This window comes from Amblyraja radiata, chromosome 18 (genome assembly GCF_010909765.2).
Source record: "Amblyraja radiata isolate CabotCenter1 chromosome 18, sAmbRad1.1.pri, whole genome shotgun sequence".
Classification (NCBI taxonomy): domain Eukaryota; kingdom Metazoa; phylum Chordata; class Chondrichthyes; order Rajiformes; family Rajidae; genus Amblyraja; species Amblyraja radiata.
The window spans coordinates 40033238-40049215 of record NC_045973.1 but is presented as its reverse complement, the minus strand read 5'-3'; the positions used below and the strand labels follow the sequence as shown (position 1 = coordinate 40049215).

The 15978-nt window shown below is 42.4% G+C and overlaps 1 protein-coding gene across 3 annotated transcripts in view; it reads left to right on the top strand.

The window, feature by feature from the left end:
* Nucleotides 1-498: 498 nt before the first annotated feature.
* Nucleotides 499-15978, top strand: part of hdac11 (histone deacetylase 11) — a 114690-nt gene continuing 99210 nt past the window's right edge. For 2 of the 3 annotated variants that reach the window (XM_033037202.1, XM_033037200.1), the window contains exons 1-5: nucleotides 499-503; nucleotides 788-889; nucleotides 10130-10198; nucleotides 10719-10867; nucleotides 12721-12821. In XM_033037202.1, the coding sequence (XP_032893093.1) occupies nucleotides 10164-10198; nucleotides 10719-10867; nucleotides 12721-12821 (285 nt within the window). In that variant the 5' untranslated portion in view covers nucleotides 499-503; nucleotides 788-889; nucleotides 10130-10163. Of the gene's footprint in view, nucleotides 504-558; nucleotides 890-10129; nucleotides 10199-10718; nucleotides 10868-12720; nucleotides 12822-15978 lie in introns of those variants that run through there. The other variant, XM_033037201.1, reaches the window with a different exon arrangement.

Genomic DNA, 15978 nt, shown 5'->3' with positions numbered 1-15978 from the left:
TAAATACTTGAGATATGAAAGTGAATTAGGTGTCAAATTAAACTTATTTTTATGCTTTATCTGATGGGATAAATTGCAGACTTGATTTTTAAAATCTCAAATGTTGTAACATTGCTACAATAAGACACTCTTGACTCCAGCTCAAATCCGCTGGCACTTTGTAAATGTGTTAATTTTCTTTATTTGCAGGAGGCGCTGAGTTCGACCACATGAATTCGGGGGAAGCTGCCCTTGCTAACTTTTCGACGGCACTGACTGTCTTTAAGAGGGTTGTTCCCACCCGTGCATGTTTGCGTTCAAGCAGGTTGTGCGTTCCCCTGCGCTGAGGTGGGCTGGGGCTGGGACAGAGCAAGCTCCCCTGCGGGACTGCGTGGGACAGGGTGAAGCAACGCAAAGTCCGCTGCCGCCTGCGCTGAGTGAGTGGACTGAGGGAGGGAGGGGTTACCCGGGGCTGGGACAGAAGCAGAGCAAAGTGCAATGTAGGCTGTGCCGGGTGTGTGTGTGTGTGTGTGATTGAAGGGCAGGGGGACACAAGCAGCGCAAACTCCGCTGGTGGTGTGGCCGCGCTGACGTGCGGCTCTGCGCACAATCGGCGTGAGGTTGTGCGTGATGCGAGAGTGTTGTGGCCGCAGCTCCCGCACAGCGCAGTCCGTCTACAACCCTCCCCCGGCACAACTGCACACAGCATGACCTCTCAAAGGTGAACGTGGAGGACTCGCTCGGATCCCTCCTCGCTTGCAGACACAGCCGCACCCGGGGAAGCCGAGCTGCATTGGCCGCCAGGCAGGTGTGTGTGCAACCCGGCAGCAGGGACTTTGCCAACGTCAGGGCCTGGGAGCGGAGTTTATCGCTGTGGTTGTTGTCGGGTGTTAGCGCGCTGTCTTGACAGGTACTTGCTAATCCTACACCCCAGACAGCATCTCCGGCTTTGCACTAAGTGTTGTCCCGATGGCGGAAAGCGCCTGTTATTTAAATCCTGATCGGGGGCGTTCAGCTGGTTCACATGTGCGGCAGTCAGTGGCAATTCATTTTGGGATTTGTAGTTTTTGGGAACGCCACCTGTGGCATTGAGAAGGGCCTCGCTCCCCGAGAAGCACTTACATTCTGTGATTATAATCTCGCTTTATATGTTGGCCATAGTTTCCAGGAAGTGGAATTCCCGAAAACAAAGATTTGTTTTACCCTAAACATGCATTCAGTCATAGAGTGATACAGTGGAGAAACAGCCCTTCGGCCCAACTTGCCCACACCGGCCAACATGTCCCAGCTACACTAGTCCCACCTGCCAGCGTTTGGTCCATAACCCTCCAAACCTGTCCTATCCATGTACCTGTCTAACTGTTTCCTAAATATTGTGACAGAACCTGCCTCTATTACTTCCTCTGGCAGCTTGCTCCATACCCCCACCACCCTCAGATTCCTATTAAATGTTTAGGGGGTTTATGTATCAATATACAATATTAAACTGGTGCATGTATTGGGTCAGCAGTGTGTGTGGGCTACACTTACATTAGATGATGGAAATAACTTTTAAACAAAAGAGAAAGGGACAATTGAAAATGGAGATGGGCTTAGTTAGGTCAGAAATAAAATAGCTTCATACCGATGGAAAAGAGTAACATCATTACTGCCGAAAAGTCGAACAACAGGTTTAAGAAGAATAAGCAGCCAATGCAATGGCAGGGCTAAATTCGGAACATACAAGAATGAACATCTGAGGCTAATAATACCTATGGATGATAAAAGGAAATTGATATATTAAACTTTCAAAGGAAAATATTGCAGCTATAGGTAAAAACAGGGGAATAGCTAATCACATAATTCCTTCAAAATATCTGGCACAGGTACAAAAGAATGAATAGCTACCTTGTAAAGTTTGTTTTTAATTTGTATTCCACACCTCCCAGTGTAATACATAGAACACAGAACAGTGCAGCACAGGAACAGGCCCTTCGGCCCACAATGTCTATGCCAAACAGGACTGACTCTTACCTACCTGATAAGAGATGAGGAACGGAGAAGAGGAAACACTTTTTCACACTCTGAGTTGTGAATCTGTGGAATTCTCTGCCTCACCAAGGCAGTGGAGGCCAATTCTCTGGATGCTTTCAAGAGAGGGTTAGATAGAACTCTTAAAGATAGAGGAGTCAAGGGATATGGGGAGAAGGCAGGAACGGGGTACTGATTGTGCATGATCAGCCATGATCACAGTGAATGGCGGTGCTGGCTCGCAGGGGTGAATAGCCTACTCCTGCATCTATTGTCAAATCCATATCCGTCTATTCTCTGCATATCTAGGGAGGCACGGTGGCACAGCGGTAGAGTTGCTGCCTTTCAGCTCCATAGACCCTAGTTTGATCCTGACCATGGGTGCTGTCTGTACGGAGTCTGTACGTTCTCCGTGTGACGTGTGGGTTTTCTCTGGGTGCTCCGGTTTCCTCCAACACTGCAAAGATGTACAGGTTTGTAGGGTAATTGGCTTTGGTAAAATTGTAAATTGTCCCAAGTGTGTAGGATTGTGTTAGTGTACAAGATGATCGTTGGTTGGCACGGACTCGGTGGGCCGAAGGGCCTGTTTCCGCACTGTATCGCTCAAGTCTAAAGTTTAATCTGTTCTAGGTATGGAGACGATAAACCTGTTGAGCTTGAAATTGTAATAGGTGATATATAATTTCCCCATGCACTAGGAGAAGCAAAACAGCTCGATTATACAATAAGTACATTGCTGGACTGTTTTCCAGAAGAATGCTTTGGATTTGACAATCAAAAAGGTCGTAGCAGAGTTAAACAATTGTTTGCAAAAATTTGAATGCAAAGATTATGACACTAGTTACGTTTAAGAAAGAATTGGAGATGCTGAAAAAATTGAAGGTAGAGAAAAATGCTGGAGGAACGGTGTGGGTGAGGCATCGCATCTATGGAGAGAAGGAATAGGTGACGTTTCGGGTCGAGACCCTTCTTCAGACCAAAGATCCTATAGCAAGCAAGATAGACCACTCCTTCTAAATGCAATGGGCTGACGTGTAGTACACTACGGAGCGGAACGTTGGCCTTTTTTTCATCTATTTCAGTAATCCGACTCGCAGTGTAATCAGCGTTGCGGGGGAACAGTTTGTGTTAATAAATTATAATTCTGAAAATGAGAAGATTTTTCCCAAATAACTTTTATTTTTACGAGGATGTTTCCGTAACCGGCTTCCGTCTCTGCACTAGTATCCTATGGGATCTTTGGTGTGGAAACGGAAGCTGGTTACGGAAATGGGGCCGAAAATTACCCATGAATCAGCCCATGACCGTACTACATTTTTTTTCGTAGAGTGATCTATCTTGCTTGCTATAGAATCTTTGCTTCAGACTGATGGCGCGGGAAGAAAGGAAGAGGCGGAGATAGTAGCCTTGTGGGAGAGCTGGGAAGGGGAAGGGGAAGGAGGGAGAAAGCAAGGGATATCTGCAATTAGAGAAGTCAATGTTCATGCCGCTGGGGTGTAAATTACCCGAGCGAAATATGAGGTGCTGCTCCTCTAATTTGCACTGGGCCTCACTCTGGCCATGGAGGAGGCCCAGGACAGAAAGGTCGGATTCGGAATGGATGGGGGAGTTGAAGTGCTGAGCCACTGGGAGATCAGGTTGGTTACTGCGAACTGAGTGGAGGTGTTGGGAGAAGCGATCACCGAGCCTGCGCTTCTCTGCGCTAGTTATAATCTTTTTGGTGCTAAACATTAAAGGCACAATTTGTCACAAATAAAAATATGCTTAAATAAGACAAATTTAAAGGGTCGAGACATACATTGACCATCATTAACTGGTTAAATTATTAGTATTGTGAGTATTATTCTTTAAGTTAAACTTATTTATTAAAAGTGCAAAACAAATCAGGTAGAGATAGTCAAATAAATTGCTCAAACACATTAAAGCAAATGTGGGATTAAAATAAGAAAGCTTTTTAAATAATTTAATCTATTTAACAAAGCATGATACAAAAGAATATTGGAGGCAGCTAATTAATGAGACAATAGTAAAATCATAGTGTTTAAAGGGTTATACACCAACCACTGATTTTTTACCTTTAATATTGTAAGTACATTGAAGAACAATTAATGCAACTGCAAAACTGAAGGCCAAGATTTCAACAAATTTGTCATCTGACCATAAAGCTGTGAACGACACAGTTTCTGTTCAAAACCGGTCAAGAACTTGACACCATTGCCCAGAAATGGTATATTGTTGTTTTTTATTTAACTCCAGTCTGGTCAACTCATTTGTTATTTCACAGACCCAACGCAAGCCTCAGCAAGGTGCTTAAATTGTTGACATTTCAGAGGTCTGGATAATCTAGAAGCTTTTAAGCTTTCCAATTCAAAAAAGGCACAAAGTGCTGGAGTAACTCAACAGGTCAGGCAGCATCTGTGGAAACCATGGATAGTGGATGTTTTGGGCCGTAACCCTTCTTCAGACTGATTGTAGTGGAGAGGAGGGGAAGAGAGGAGGAAGAAAGGAGGAAGAGAGGAGGAAGAGGAGGGGAGGGGCAGGGAAACAATATGTGGGTACTGTCTGAAGAAGGGTCTCAACCCAAAACTTTGCCTATTTCCTTTGCTCCATAGATGCTGCCTCACCCACTGAGTTTCTCCAGCATTTTTGGCTACCTTTGATTTTCCAGCATCTGCAGTTCCTTCTTAAACACAAAAAGCTGGAGTAACTCAGCAGGACAGGCAGCATCTCTGGGGAGAAGAAATGGGTGAAGTTTCGGGTCGAGGTCTCTACCCGAAATGCCACCTATTCCTTTTCTCCAGAGATGCTGTCTGTCCCGCTGAGTTACTCCAGTTTTTTGTGTCTATCTTCACTTTATGAAACCAGTTGGGTCCTGCCAGGCTGCTCCTGTGGCAAGCAGTGCGAGAGCCAGTGTGAGGGGGAGCAACCTACTTGGTCTCAACATCATACACTATGATGACCTTTTAAGACCATTACATGGTTCTTGTGGATGTAGCAGACTGGGCCTACATTCTAGTTTGAAGAATCTAATTGAAATGTACATTTTTAGGGGGTTTGGTAGGGGAATTGCAGAGTTGATGCTTCCCTAACTTGCGTGTGTAGAACTAGGTGAAGGGGACAGAATAAGAGGTCAGTAATTCTCGCAGAGAATTCCCCCATTTTTTGAAATTCTCTAAGAGGAGGCTCAGTAGCTAAGTATCTTCAATATATTTTTAGATGGTAAAAATGAATGCAGGAAAGTGGCACTGATCTAAATGATGATTTGTGATCTTGTGATTGAATGGCAGAACAGGCAAGAGAGGTTAAATGGTTTACTGCTGCCATTTCTGATGTGCAGTTCAAATGCAGATCTTGGGTGACTAGTCTGTGTGATAGATTGGGCTACATCCACAACTCTATGCAATTTCTTGTTGTCTTGGGCAAAGCTGTTGCCAAACTAAGTTGTGATGCTTCCTCACTGGATGTTTTCTCCAGTGCATCTGCACGAGTTGGGAAGAGGCTAAAAACACATCCTTGTGGGGTCGATAATCACTTGCAGAGGTGGGAGCTGACTCCTAGCTGCAGGAATTTAGAGATGAGTTTGAGTGTGCTTGGGATTATGGTGTTGAAGACAGAACTATAGTCACTAAATAAATGAGGGGAAGATAGACACAAATGGCTGGAGTAACTCAGCGGGACAGGCAGCATCTCTGGAGAGAAGGATTGGATGTGGTTTCGGTCGAGTCAACTGGGAGAGTTTGGAGTGTAGTCGCTCTGGGGACCTGACCCGAAATATCACCCATCCGTGTTCTCCATAGATGCTGCCCGTCCCGCTGAGTTACTCCAGCACTTTGTGTCTTTTAAACAGCAGAATGTCAAGGCTGATGGAGAGGCTGGTGTTGATGGGCACCATGACCAGCATCTTGAAGTTCTTTATGCTGGTGGATGTCAGGTAGATGTCACTGGCCAGTGGTCATTAAGACAAATGTCTTAATGTACTAAAAATAAATAGGCTTTAATGTTCACCTAGCAAGAGTGCTTTTAACATTGTGCTGCTGTACCAACTCCATTTCTAGTCAAACTGCTCCAGTACAGCTACAATGCTGCCATTCATCTGACAATGATCAACATTTTTCATGTGTGTTGTTTCCAAAAATGCTGGACAAATCCTGTTTGTTCAGTTACTGTGCCATCGGCCTACTAACAATTATTAGTTAAGTATTTAACTTGTTCAGTGCCGCCTTGAGTATACTTGGGTCATGGCCAAGAGTGAAAAAAAAAACTTGGCAGTGAACAAATTGTACTAATGAACCCATGAGTGCAAGAGACATTGCATGTAATGCATAGGTTGAATTTAGTAGATTTTCTCTACCTTGGTTTCCTGAAATTGTTTGCAGCCATTGAAGCACTTTTTATAGATATATGCATTTATCAATGACTAATTCTGTTTCTTAAAAAGTCTGATGCCTTCTGACATTGAAACAGGCTGTTTATTACCTTGTATAGTACTCTCATCGGTGCCACAGCTAAGGCTGCCTGTTTTCATTTTTATTAAATCTGCCCCTCTCTCTAAACGTCATGCATGTCTTCCCAAAAACTTGCCTGCCCATTCTTTCCACAGATGATGCCTGACATAGATTCAAGCATCTGCAGTTCCTTGTGACTCAGTTTTCTTGCGTGTCGTTGTTACCCCGACACGTTGATTTGACTTGAAAGCAGATAAACCAGCCTCCAATCTTGTATATTCCATATTCATGAGATCATGTAGAACTCTGCTGCCTGAGTTCTGATTCACAACAAATTCCATTGATTCACCGGAGATGATGAAATACTGCTATATGGAATAATATGGGCATTTTCTTAAATGAAGCACAATGCAGAAGAAGCAAGTAATTAAATGGTAACTTGAATGTTGGTCTCTATTTAACTGTGGCGTGTAAAATTATGAGAGGGCTAGACATGTTAAACGGTAACAATCTATTCCTCTAAGTAAATCGCTAACCAGGGGGGACATAGATTTTAAGGCCATTGGTAGAAGGTTTGAGGAATTTTTAAGAAAATTAAATTGTTAATTTTGGAATTGTCTACCATGAACATCTGTGGGAAGTTTGGTTATTTGCGTCTATTCAAAGCAGAGATCAAATAGTTTTCTGGGCATTAAAGGAATCAAATATAGGATAGTGATAGGAACAGTGTAGATCACCCGTGATCTTGATAAATGTCAGAACATGTGAGATTAAAATAAAGAAGTCTTTCTGCAGTTGCACGGGGCTTTGATGAGTTATGCAACCATTTTGTTCTCCTTAACTGAAGAAGGACCTTCTTGCGTTGCAGGTCATTGAAAGACAATGTGCAGGAGTAAGCCATTTGGCCCTGCGAGCCAGCACCGCCATTCGATGTGATCATGGCTGATCATCCCCAATCAGTACCCCGTTCCTGCCTTCTCCCCATATCCCCTATTTTTATGAGCCCTATCTAGCTCTCTCTTGAAAGCATCCAGAGAACCTGCCTCCACCGCCCTCTGAGGCAGAGAATTCCACGGACTCACCACTCTCCGTGAGAAAAAGTGTTTCCTCCTCTCTGTTCTAAATGGCTTGCTCCTTATTATTCTTTAACTGTGAGTTTAACTGTGTTGAATTCCTCGGCTGGACGGGTGTCCTTAAGGGCCTGTCCCACTTTCACGACCTAATTCACGATCTTTTTTACTCGTGGACATTTTTCATCAGGCTAGAAAAATGCCCCGACCTACTCGATGCCACGAGTACCTACGACTAGCATCACGGCCTGCTACGACCTAGCTACGATCTCCTACGACCTCCTAACGACCATGCTGCGAGTATGAGTCAAGGGCAAACTCGGCAGAGGTCGTGAATTAGGTCGTGAAAATGGGTCAGGCCCTTTATCAGGAAAGGTAGAGTATGTCTGGCCCATACCCACTGGAGTTTGGAAGAATGAGAGGTGATTAAATAAGACTGAAGGGACATGACAAAATAGGTGCTGAGAGGATATTTTTATTCATGGGTAATATAGAACAGTCAGAGAGAGAGAGAGAGAGAGAAAGAGAGGGAGAAGACAGCACAGCACACAAACAGGGTCTTAAGCCCACATTGCCTGTGCTGAAGATGATGCCAAGATCAACTCTTATCTGCCTGCACATAATTAATCTCCCTCCATTCCCTGCATATACATGTGCCGATCCAAGTGTCTCTTAAATGTCACGATTGGAACTACTTGCATCACCTCCTGCTGGCAGCGCATCCAAGGCACTCTGTGCAATAATGTACCTCGCACATCGCCTTTGAACGTTGCCTCTTTTTACTTTAAAGCTATGCCCTCTAGTACTTTACATTTCCATCCGGGGGAAAAGGTTCTGACTGTCTACCCTCTCACAATGCTGCTTCTTTGCCACCGCCACCGTCAAGTTGGTTAATATACATTATGCATGTGACTGCAATTCTACTTACTATAATAATACATATAAAAGCTTCACTGTGTTGGATTTTACAATCCAGAATCAAGAGGGTATAATTCCAGAATAAATGGTCATTGATTTATGGAGTGAAAAGGAATTTCTGCTCACAGATGGTTGTGAGTTTTTGGAATCCTCTGTCTTGGAGAACTGTGGAGAACTAATTGGTGAATATGAGACCATAAGTTATAGGCGCAGAATTGGGCCATTCGGCCTGTCAGATCTACTCCGCTATTCAATCATGGCTGATCTATCTCTTTCCCATAACCACTAATTCTTTAAATACTTTAACTTCCCGTCCCACTCCCACACTGACCTTTCTGTCCAGGGCCTCCACCATTGTCAGAGTGAGGCCAAAGGCAAATTGGAGGAACAGCACCTCGTATTTCGCTTGGGCAGCTTACAACCTAGCAGTATTAATATTGATTATTTCTAACTTCAAGTAACCCTTGCTTTCCCTCTCTCTCCGTCCCTCCCCCCAACCTATAGTTGTCGTACTAGTTTCACTGTCTGTATAACTCGTTATCACCTACCACACAGCCAACAATGGAACATGATGGGCTCTACCTGTCCTTGATCATATTTTCTTTTTGCCATATCTTTCATTCATTTGTCCTATGTACCTTCTATATCTCTCGATTCCCCCTCCCCTGACTCTCAGTCTGAAGAAGGGTCTCGACCTGAAACATCACCAATTCCTTTTCTCCAGAGATGTTGCCTGACCCCCTGAGTTACTCCAGCTTTTTGTGTCTATCTTTGGTTTAAACCAGCATCTGCATTTCCTTCCTGCATGAACATCTATCAATCTCTGCCTTAGAAATACCCACAGATTCATCAACCTGTGACTGAAGAAATTCCTCCTCATCTTTCCAAAGGTACGTCCATTTATTTTGAGAGTATGGTCTCTGGTCCTAGACTCTCCAACTAGTGGAAACATTCTTTCCACATCCACTCTATCCAGGCCTTTCACTATTCGGTATGTTTCAATTAGGTCCCCGCTCATTTTCCTAAACTCCAGCTCATAATACGTTAACCCAATCATTCCTGGGACCATTCTCGTAATCCTCCTCTGGACCCTCTTCAACGCCAGCACATCCTTGCTCGAATATGGGGCCCAATACTCCAAATGCAGTCTGATCAGTGCCGTACAAAGCCTCCGCATTACATCCCTGTTTTTATATTCTAGTCCTCTAGAAATGAATGATATGCAAGATCAAGATGGATTTTTGATCAATAAGGGAGTTGAGGGTTATCGGGTTGGGGCCCAAAAGTGCAGTGCAGACTGTAGACCAGATTATCTATTTCCATGACCTTGACCATTTTCAAGGTCAACTTCTGCTTGTATTTCTCAGGTTATGTTAAGCCATGTGTTTCAGTATTCCTATCGTTTTCAAGTCTCTCTGGGTCCTAAACCCTCATTAGCTCCTATCCTCTCAAATCAATGTGCTGATGAGATATCAGTATGTCAGGGCATCCCTAATATTAAACAGTATTATTGGTGTCTTAGCTTTAAGTTGCTGAAATTCTAGATTCTGGAAATGCCCCACTACTGCTTTCCACTACTTTTTAAAATATGCTTTAAAAACGATCTTCTCATCTCAGCATTTGGTTACAGCATTAACATTTCCTTAAACGGGCTGGTGTAAAATGCTCGTAACTTCATTAAAAGATTAATTATTGTGTCTTCTCCAGGACTAATTACAAGAACAAGTATGTAAGAAAGAAGATGTCAGCAGTACAAAACAGAAAGGAAGACAAACAGTAAGTGCTGTATAATATTTCAATGTTAAGGTATATTTGACCTTTTTTGCAAGTTGATATGAATAAGGTTCATTTTGTTCTTCATTCATGTAGCAAAAGCAATGAGAAATTAATAGCAACAATATTTACTGTGAGCTTTGTGTGCGATGCAGAGCTTTAAGGGCCTGCCCCACTTGGACGTCATTTGCCTGTCATGCAGGTGATTCGTCGTGACGCCTAAATGATGTGGCGTAAATGACGCGCAAGTGGGACAGGCCCTTTACTGTCTGAGGTTCCCGATCATCTATCCCTGAGATTTGCTGGTGTTGTACCCAGAGTGGCTGTGTGGTATGCATATTTTCAGATTTGGTTTGTGGATTACGTAATATTGGTGAGGAGAGGATTGCTTAAATTCCTGTTCCTTTGTTTCAGTAATCCTTAATGCCTGTGGGTTGTGGTTAAACATAGAGCCGACTTTGTTAATTTTTTAAAAACGTGTATTAATCTTTCTGGCCCTTAATATTTTATTGCTCATTTAAAGGCCGCATAGAACCAACCTCTACTTTGATATTCCATCGACACCATGGCCTATCGTTTATTCTCCTGATTATAATATCACATTCTTGGGATTGGAAAAACTTCATCCTTTCGATTCGGGAAAATGGGGGAAAATTGTCAACTTTCTAAAAGGTATGTCATTTGTTTGGAAGAATTCATTATTTTTGAAATACTTTGGCAATCAAATAATTTTTTTGCATGAATATTTTAGAGCTCTGGATGCGGGCAGAGAAATGGCAGATTGTGGTTTAATCTGAGAAAGTGTGAGGTTTAGTTTAGTCTAGAGATACAGCGCGGAAACAAGCCCTTCGGCCCACCGAGTCCGCACTGACCAGCGATCCCCGCTCATTATCACTATCTACACACACTGGGGACAATTTACACTTGTATCAAGCCAATTAACTTACAAACCTGTACGTCTTTGGAGTGTAGGAGGAAACCAAAGATTTTGGAGAAAATCCACACAGGTCATGGGGAGAACGTACAAACTCCGTACAGACAGCACCTGTAGTCGAGATCAAACCCTGGTCTCTGGGTGTAAGGCAGCAACTCTACCGCTACGCCACCTTGCCGCCCTTGAATTACACTCTGGGAGTGTAAGAGTATAAGAAACAAATATACATTTAATGGCAAGACCCATAACAGAGTTGATGCACAGAGGGATCTTGAGGTCCAAATCCATAGCTGCCTGAAAGTGACAACATAAATAGAGTGGTAAAGAAGATGAATGGTTTGATTGCCTTCATCGGTCAAGGAATTAAGTACAAGAGACAGGAATTATGTTGCAGCTTTATAGCACTTTGGTTTGGCTGCATTTGTGGTATTGCGTGCAGTTCTGGTTGCCCCATTACAGGAAAGATGTGATGGCTTTGGAGAGGGTGCAGATGAAGTTTACCAGAATGCTGCCTGGACTAGAGGGTATTAGCTATAAAAAAGGTTTGACAAACTTGGATTTTTTTGGAGCATCAGAAGTTGTGGGGAGACCTGATGCAAGTATGTAAAATTATGAGATGCATCCATAGGTCAGTACCAGTTTTCCTGTTTAGAAATGTCAAAGGCCAGAGGACATGTGTTTTCTAGTTCAGTTTAGTATATTGTCACGTGTACCGGGTACAGTGAAAAGCTTTTGTTGCGTGCTAACCAGTCAACGGAAAGGCAATACATGATTACAATCGAGCCATTTACAGTGCAGAGATACATGATAAGGGAATAACGTTTAGTACAAGGTAAAGCCAGTAAAGTACGATCAAAGATAGTCCCAGAGTCACCAATGAGGTAGATAGTAGTTCAGTGCTGCTCCCTATCACAACTAGAGAGCATCTTTACAGTCATAGGAAGAATGTTTTTTATTCTGAGAGTGGTGGGTGCCTGAAATGCGCTGCCTGGCATGGCGGTGGAAGCAGATACAATCGTGGAGTTTAAGAGACTTTTAGGCACGACAACATGCAAAGATTGAAAGTTATGGATTACAAGCAGGCAGAAGAGATTAATTTAACTTGGCATCAAGCTTGGAACTGACATTGTGGGCCGAAGAGCCTGTTGTACTTTTCAGTTGGTTCATAAGTAATATTTTCTTTATCAATGAAATGTTTTCATAAGTGTTGGGAACAGAATTTGGCCTTTCGGCTCATCAAGTCCGCCATTCAATCATGGCTGATATATCTTTCCTTCCTAACCCCATTCTCCTGCCTTCCACCCCAAAACCACTCACAACCGCCCTAATCACGAATCTATCTATCTCTACCTTAAAAATATCCATTGACTTGGCCTCCACAGCCTTCTGTGGCAATGATTTGTATGTTGAGAGTACAAGGTAATTTGTGTGTTGAGAGTATCGAAGAATGGATGATTGCAAGTATAAGAATTGTATTGCTCTGGAGAAAAACATTTAATGTCCTGCATGGAAAGAGAGTGATTATTTGGTGTGAGTTTTGGTTAAAAATTGTTTTTGGATATCTTTACCTTTTTTATTTCTCTACTTTCAGAAGAGAAGATGATAAATGATGAAACCATCGTCAGAGCCCGTGAAGCACAGGAGGATGATCTATTAGTTGTACATTCAAAGCGGTACCTCAATAAACTTAAGGTGACTTGATTTCAGTGCTTTCTTCATTTTTCTTAACTGCATCATGGAAAACTATCCATGTAAATTGAACTAAAATTATTGATAAGTCATGCTTAACGTCTGCTGAAATATTAAAATGCACTGTCAGCAAAGAATAATCCGAGTCGGGTGCAGGATGGAGCATGAGATGGGCTAGTGTACAGTGGGAATGTCACTCAGTCTCCCTGGCGCCTAATTTAGGTTACCTGGGGACCAAAATGGGAAAATTGCTGTGTCATTGACCATAATCTTACCAAGCGTAGACTGGATAATTGTACTGTAAATGCCATGTCTTTGCTCTAAACTCTTAAACTCAGCAGCTGCAAGCTCATCTAGGGATTTAATATAATTAGCAGTCAAACAGACAAGAAAAGATTGATTAGGGAAAGCCAGCATGATTTTGTTTAAGGTCACCTGTGTTTAGCTAACTTGATAGACATCTTTGATGACGTCACAAAGTAGATTGATGAGGGGAATGTGGTTCCTGTGGTGTTATGCTTACGGACTTTCAAACATTATTTGACATTGTGCTGCTTAATCGGTTTGTATTCAAGATTGATAATAATGGAGTAGAAACAATGTCAACATAGACAGAAATTTACGAAAGGGACAGGAAATAGTGTACACTTTTTGTTTGGACTGGAGAGGTGTTTTCAAGGGCTGGGAATTGGGACCACTGCCATTGATTCTGTAAAACCCCGCTTAGCTCAACCCCACATAACTCTGCTTCACTTTTTGATCCTTTATTTATTTTTTCCCCCCCCAAAATTCCGTAAAAGGGGTCACAGTTTACAAATTCGAACAACCCGCCAAGAGTGCGTGTCATTGTTTACATTCGCGTAGCCGAACAGAACATATTACGTGTGCGCTCACATCAGGTCAGCGGTTCCTCTCAGTCCTCAGTTCAAGCTCGGACATGATTATGTTGTGCAAACATTCCGGTTGTCTTTCAGAATTTATTATATTATCTGTACAATTTTCACCTGGATCTATACTGCAACTATAACATCAAGAGCTGAAAACGCATCTAAGAAAATGGAAGATTTGGGTGGATGACCAAACACAACACAACATGCCATTAAGCCAACTGATTATCATGGACAAAGGAAGGAGCATCTTCAGACACCTACAAGAAGAAGATAGAGATACTCAGAAACACAATGAGTAATAAGAGGATTATAAAATATACATCTGCTTGTGATTTGGAAATCAAACGGGCAGGCCTGGTGACAATAGATACTTTCACACGGTGGTTTGTGTCACACTTTTGCCAAGCAGCGAAGTGATATTGTGAGGAAAATATCCTCACACTTCGAGCATTGTTGCTGATCGATTATGCCCCTAATACCGCAAGAATCTCGATGGTCTACGGAGCAGCATTCCTGCCGATGTGGTTAATCTTCCACTGAACATAACTTCTTTACTGCAGCCAATGGATCGGGATCATTTCTAATTTCAGAGCCGACTGCCTTTTGCTGCATCTGCTGACCACCTGTTGAGGAGACAGATGGCCAAGATAAATCAGGGAATTTTAGAAAAGCTACCCCATCATGAAGGTCATCAATAAAATTAAAGCAGCCTTGCATGAAACAAGACAAGCGGCAAGGTAAAATAGTGTTCAGGACAAGATCCAGACTTCCCTACGAGAATGGGTTCATAAGAGAAGACTCAAGAAAGGCAGGAAACCCTAGACGTATTCTTCAAGAAGCAGCCAAAACACGAGGAGGAATCATAGTCTGGACCCTCATGTGAGATGTTGCCTCTGCTGCTCGCCTTCCCACTGCTGCTGTCATTGTTGCATTTATATTTGAGATTCTTCAAGTTTATGCTATTCATTATACAGTTTAATATTCTGCACTGTACATAGATTATTAAGGATATATTATTATATTAAACTTTATATATAATCATACTCTACATCTACAAGATAATATATAGTACTGTCTATATTTCAAGTTAAATTTACCAGAATCGCATCTACATTTATGCTGTTATAATGACCCTGTAGAGTTCTTGCTTTGTTTAGCTCTCCATTTTCTAGGAATGTATCGAGAGTACTAATCGAGGTATTACTGTATATCAATGAATTCGAGGTAGGTATATAAATCTGCAGATGACACAAAACTTTGAAACACAGTGAAGAGGTTTAAAATAGATAGGCTGGTGGAATGTGCAGAAAGGAGGCAGCTAAAATTCATGGCAGAAAACGTGATGGTGTGCCATAGGGATTGTTCTGTGCCTACTGTTGTTCATTACAGTATTTACATTAACAATTGGGGTGTGAATGTAGCTGGAATGATTAGTGCGTTGGTGGGTAAAATTAAAATTGGTGGTATAATGGATAGTGAAAAAGGTTATCTATAATTACAAAGGCTGTATCTTTCAATTTAATTCTGTCAATTCCAGAGAAGAGGGATTTTAATGGAGAAGCTGGGTGTTCTCCTTGGAACAGAAATGACTAAGGGGAGATCCAGAGAGGTTTATGAGAGATCTTGATCAGCAGACAGAGAGAACTAATTCCTGCTGGGAGATGAGTCAAGAACCAGGAGGCGTTGAAAGATGATGAATGTCAAAAGTAACACAAGAAATTTTGATTGACGAGTAATTGGTTGGGGTGTGAAATGTGTTGCAAGGGAGAGTAGTGAAGGCAGATTCAATCATTGAATCAATCATCAATTCAGATGCTGGTTTACACCGAAGACAGACACAAAATGCTGGAGTAACTCAGCGGGAATGGTATAATCCCTTCTCTCCAGAGATGCTGCCTGTCCCACTGAGTTACTCCAGCATTTTGTGTCTATTTTAGGAGCTGGATAAATGGAAAGGAATAACAATTGGAGGGCTAAGGAGGTAGTTGGATGAGCTGTATCGCACTTGCATTGTGCTGAGCTGGTTACAATCTGATTGCCTTCCTTTTCATGCTGTAACCATTCTCCATCCCACTGTTATACTTCACTGTTTACAATTCAGTCCCTTTTGATGTAAGGATTTCATTTTTATTGTCAAAGTGGACGCTAAAGTGTCAAATGAAGATTTACTGGGGATTCGTTTCACTGTTTCTTTTAGCAAGGGTTCTGAGTCCCTTAATAATAATAATAATAAATTTTATTTATGGGCGCCTTTCAAGAGTCTCAAGGAC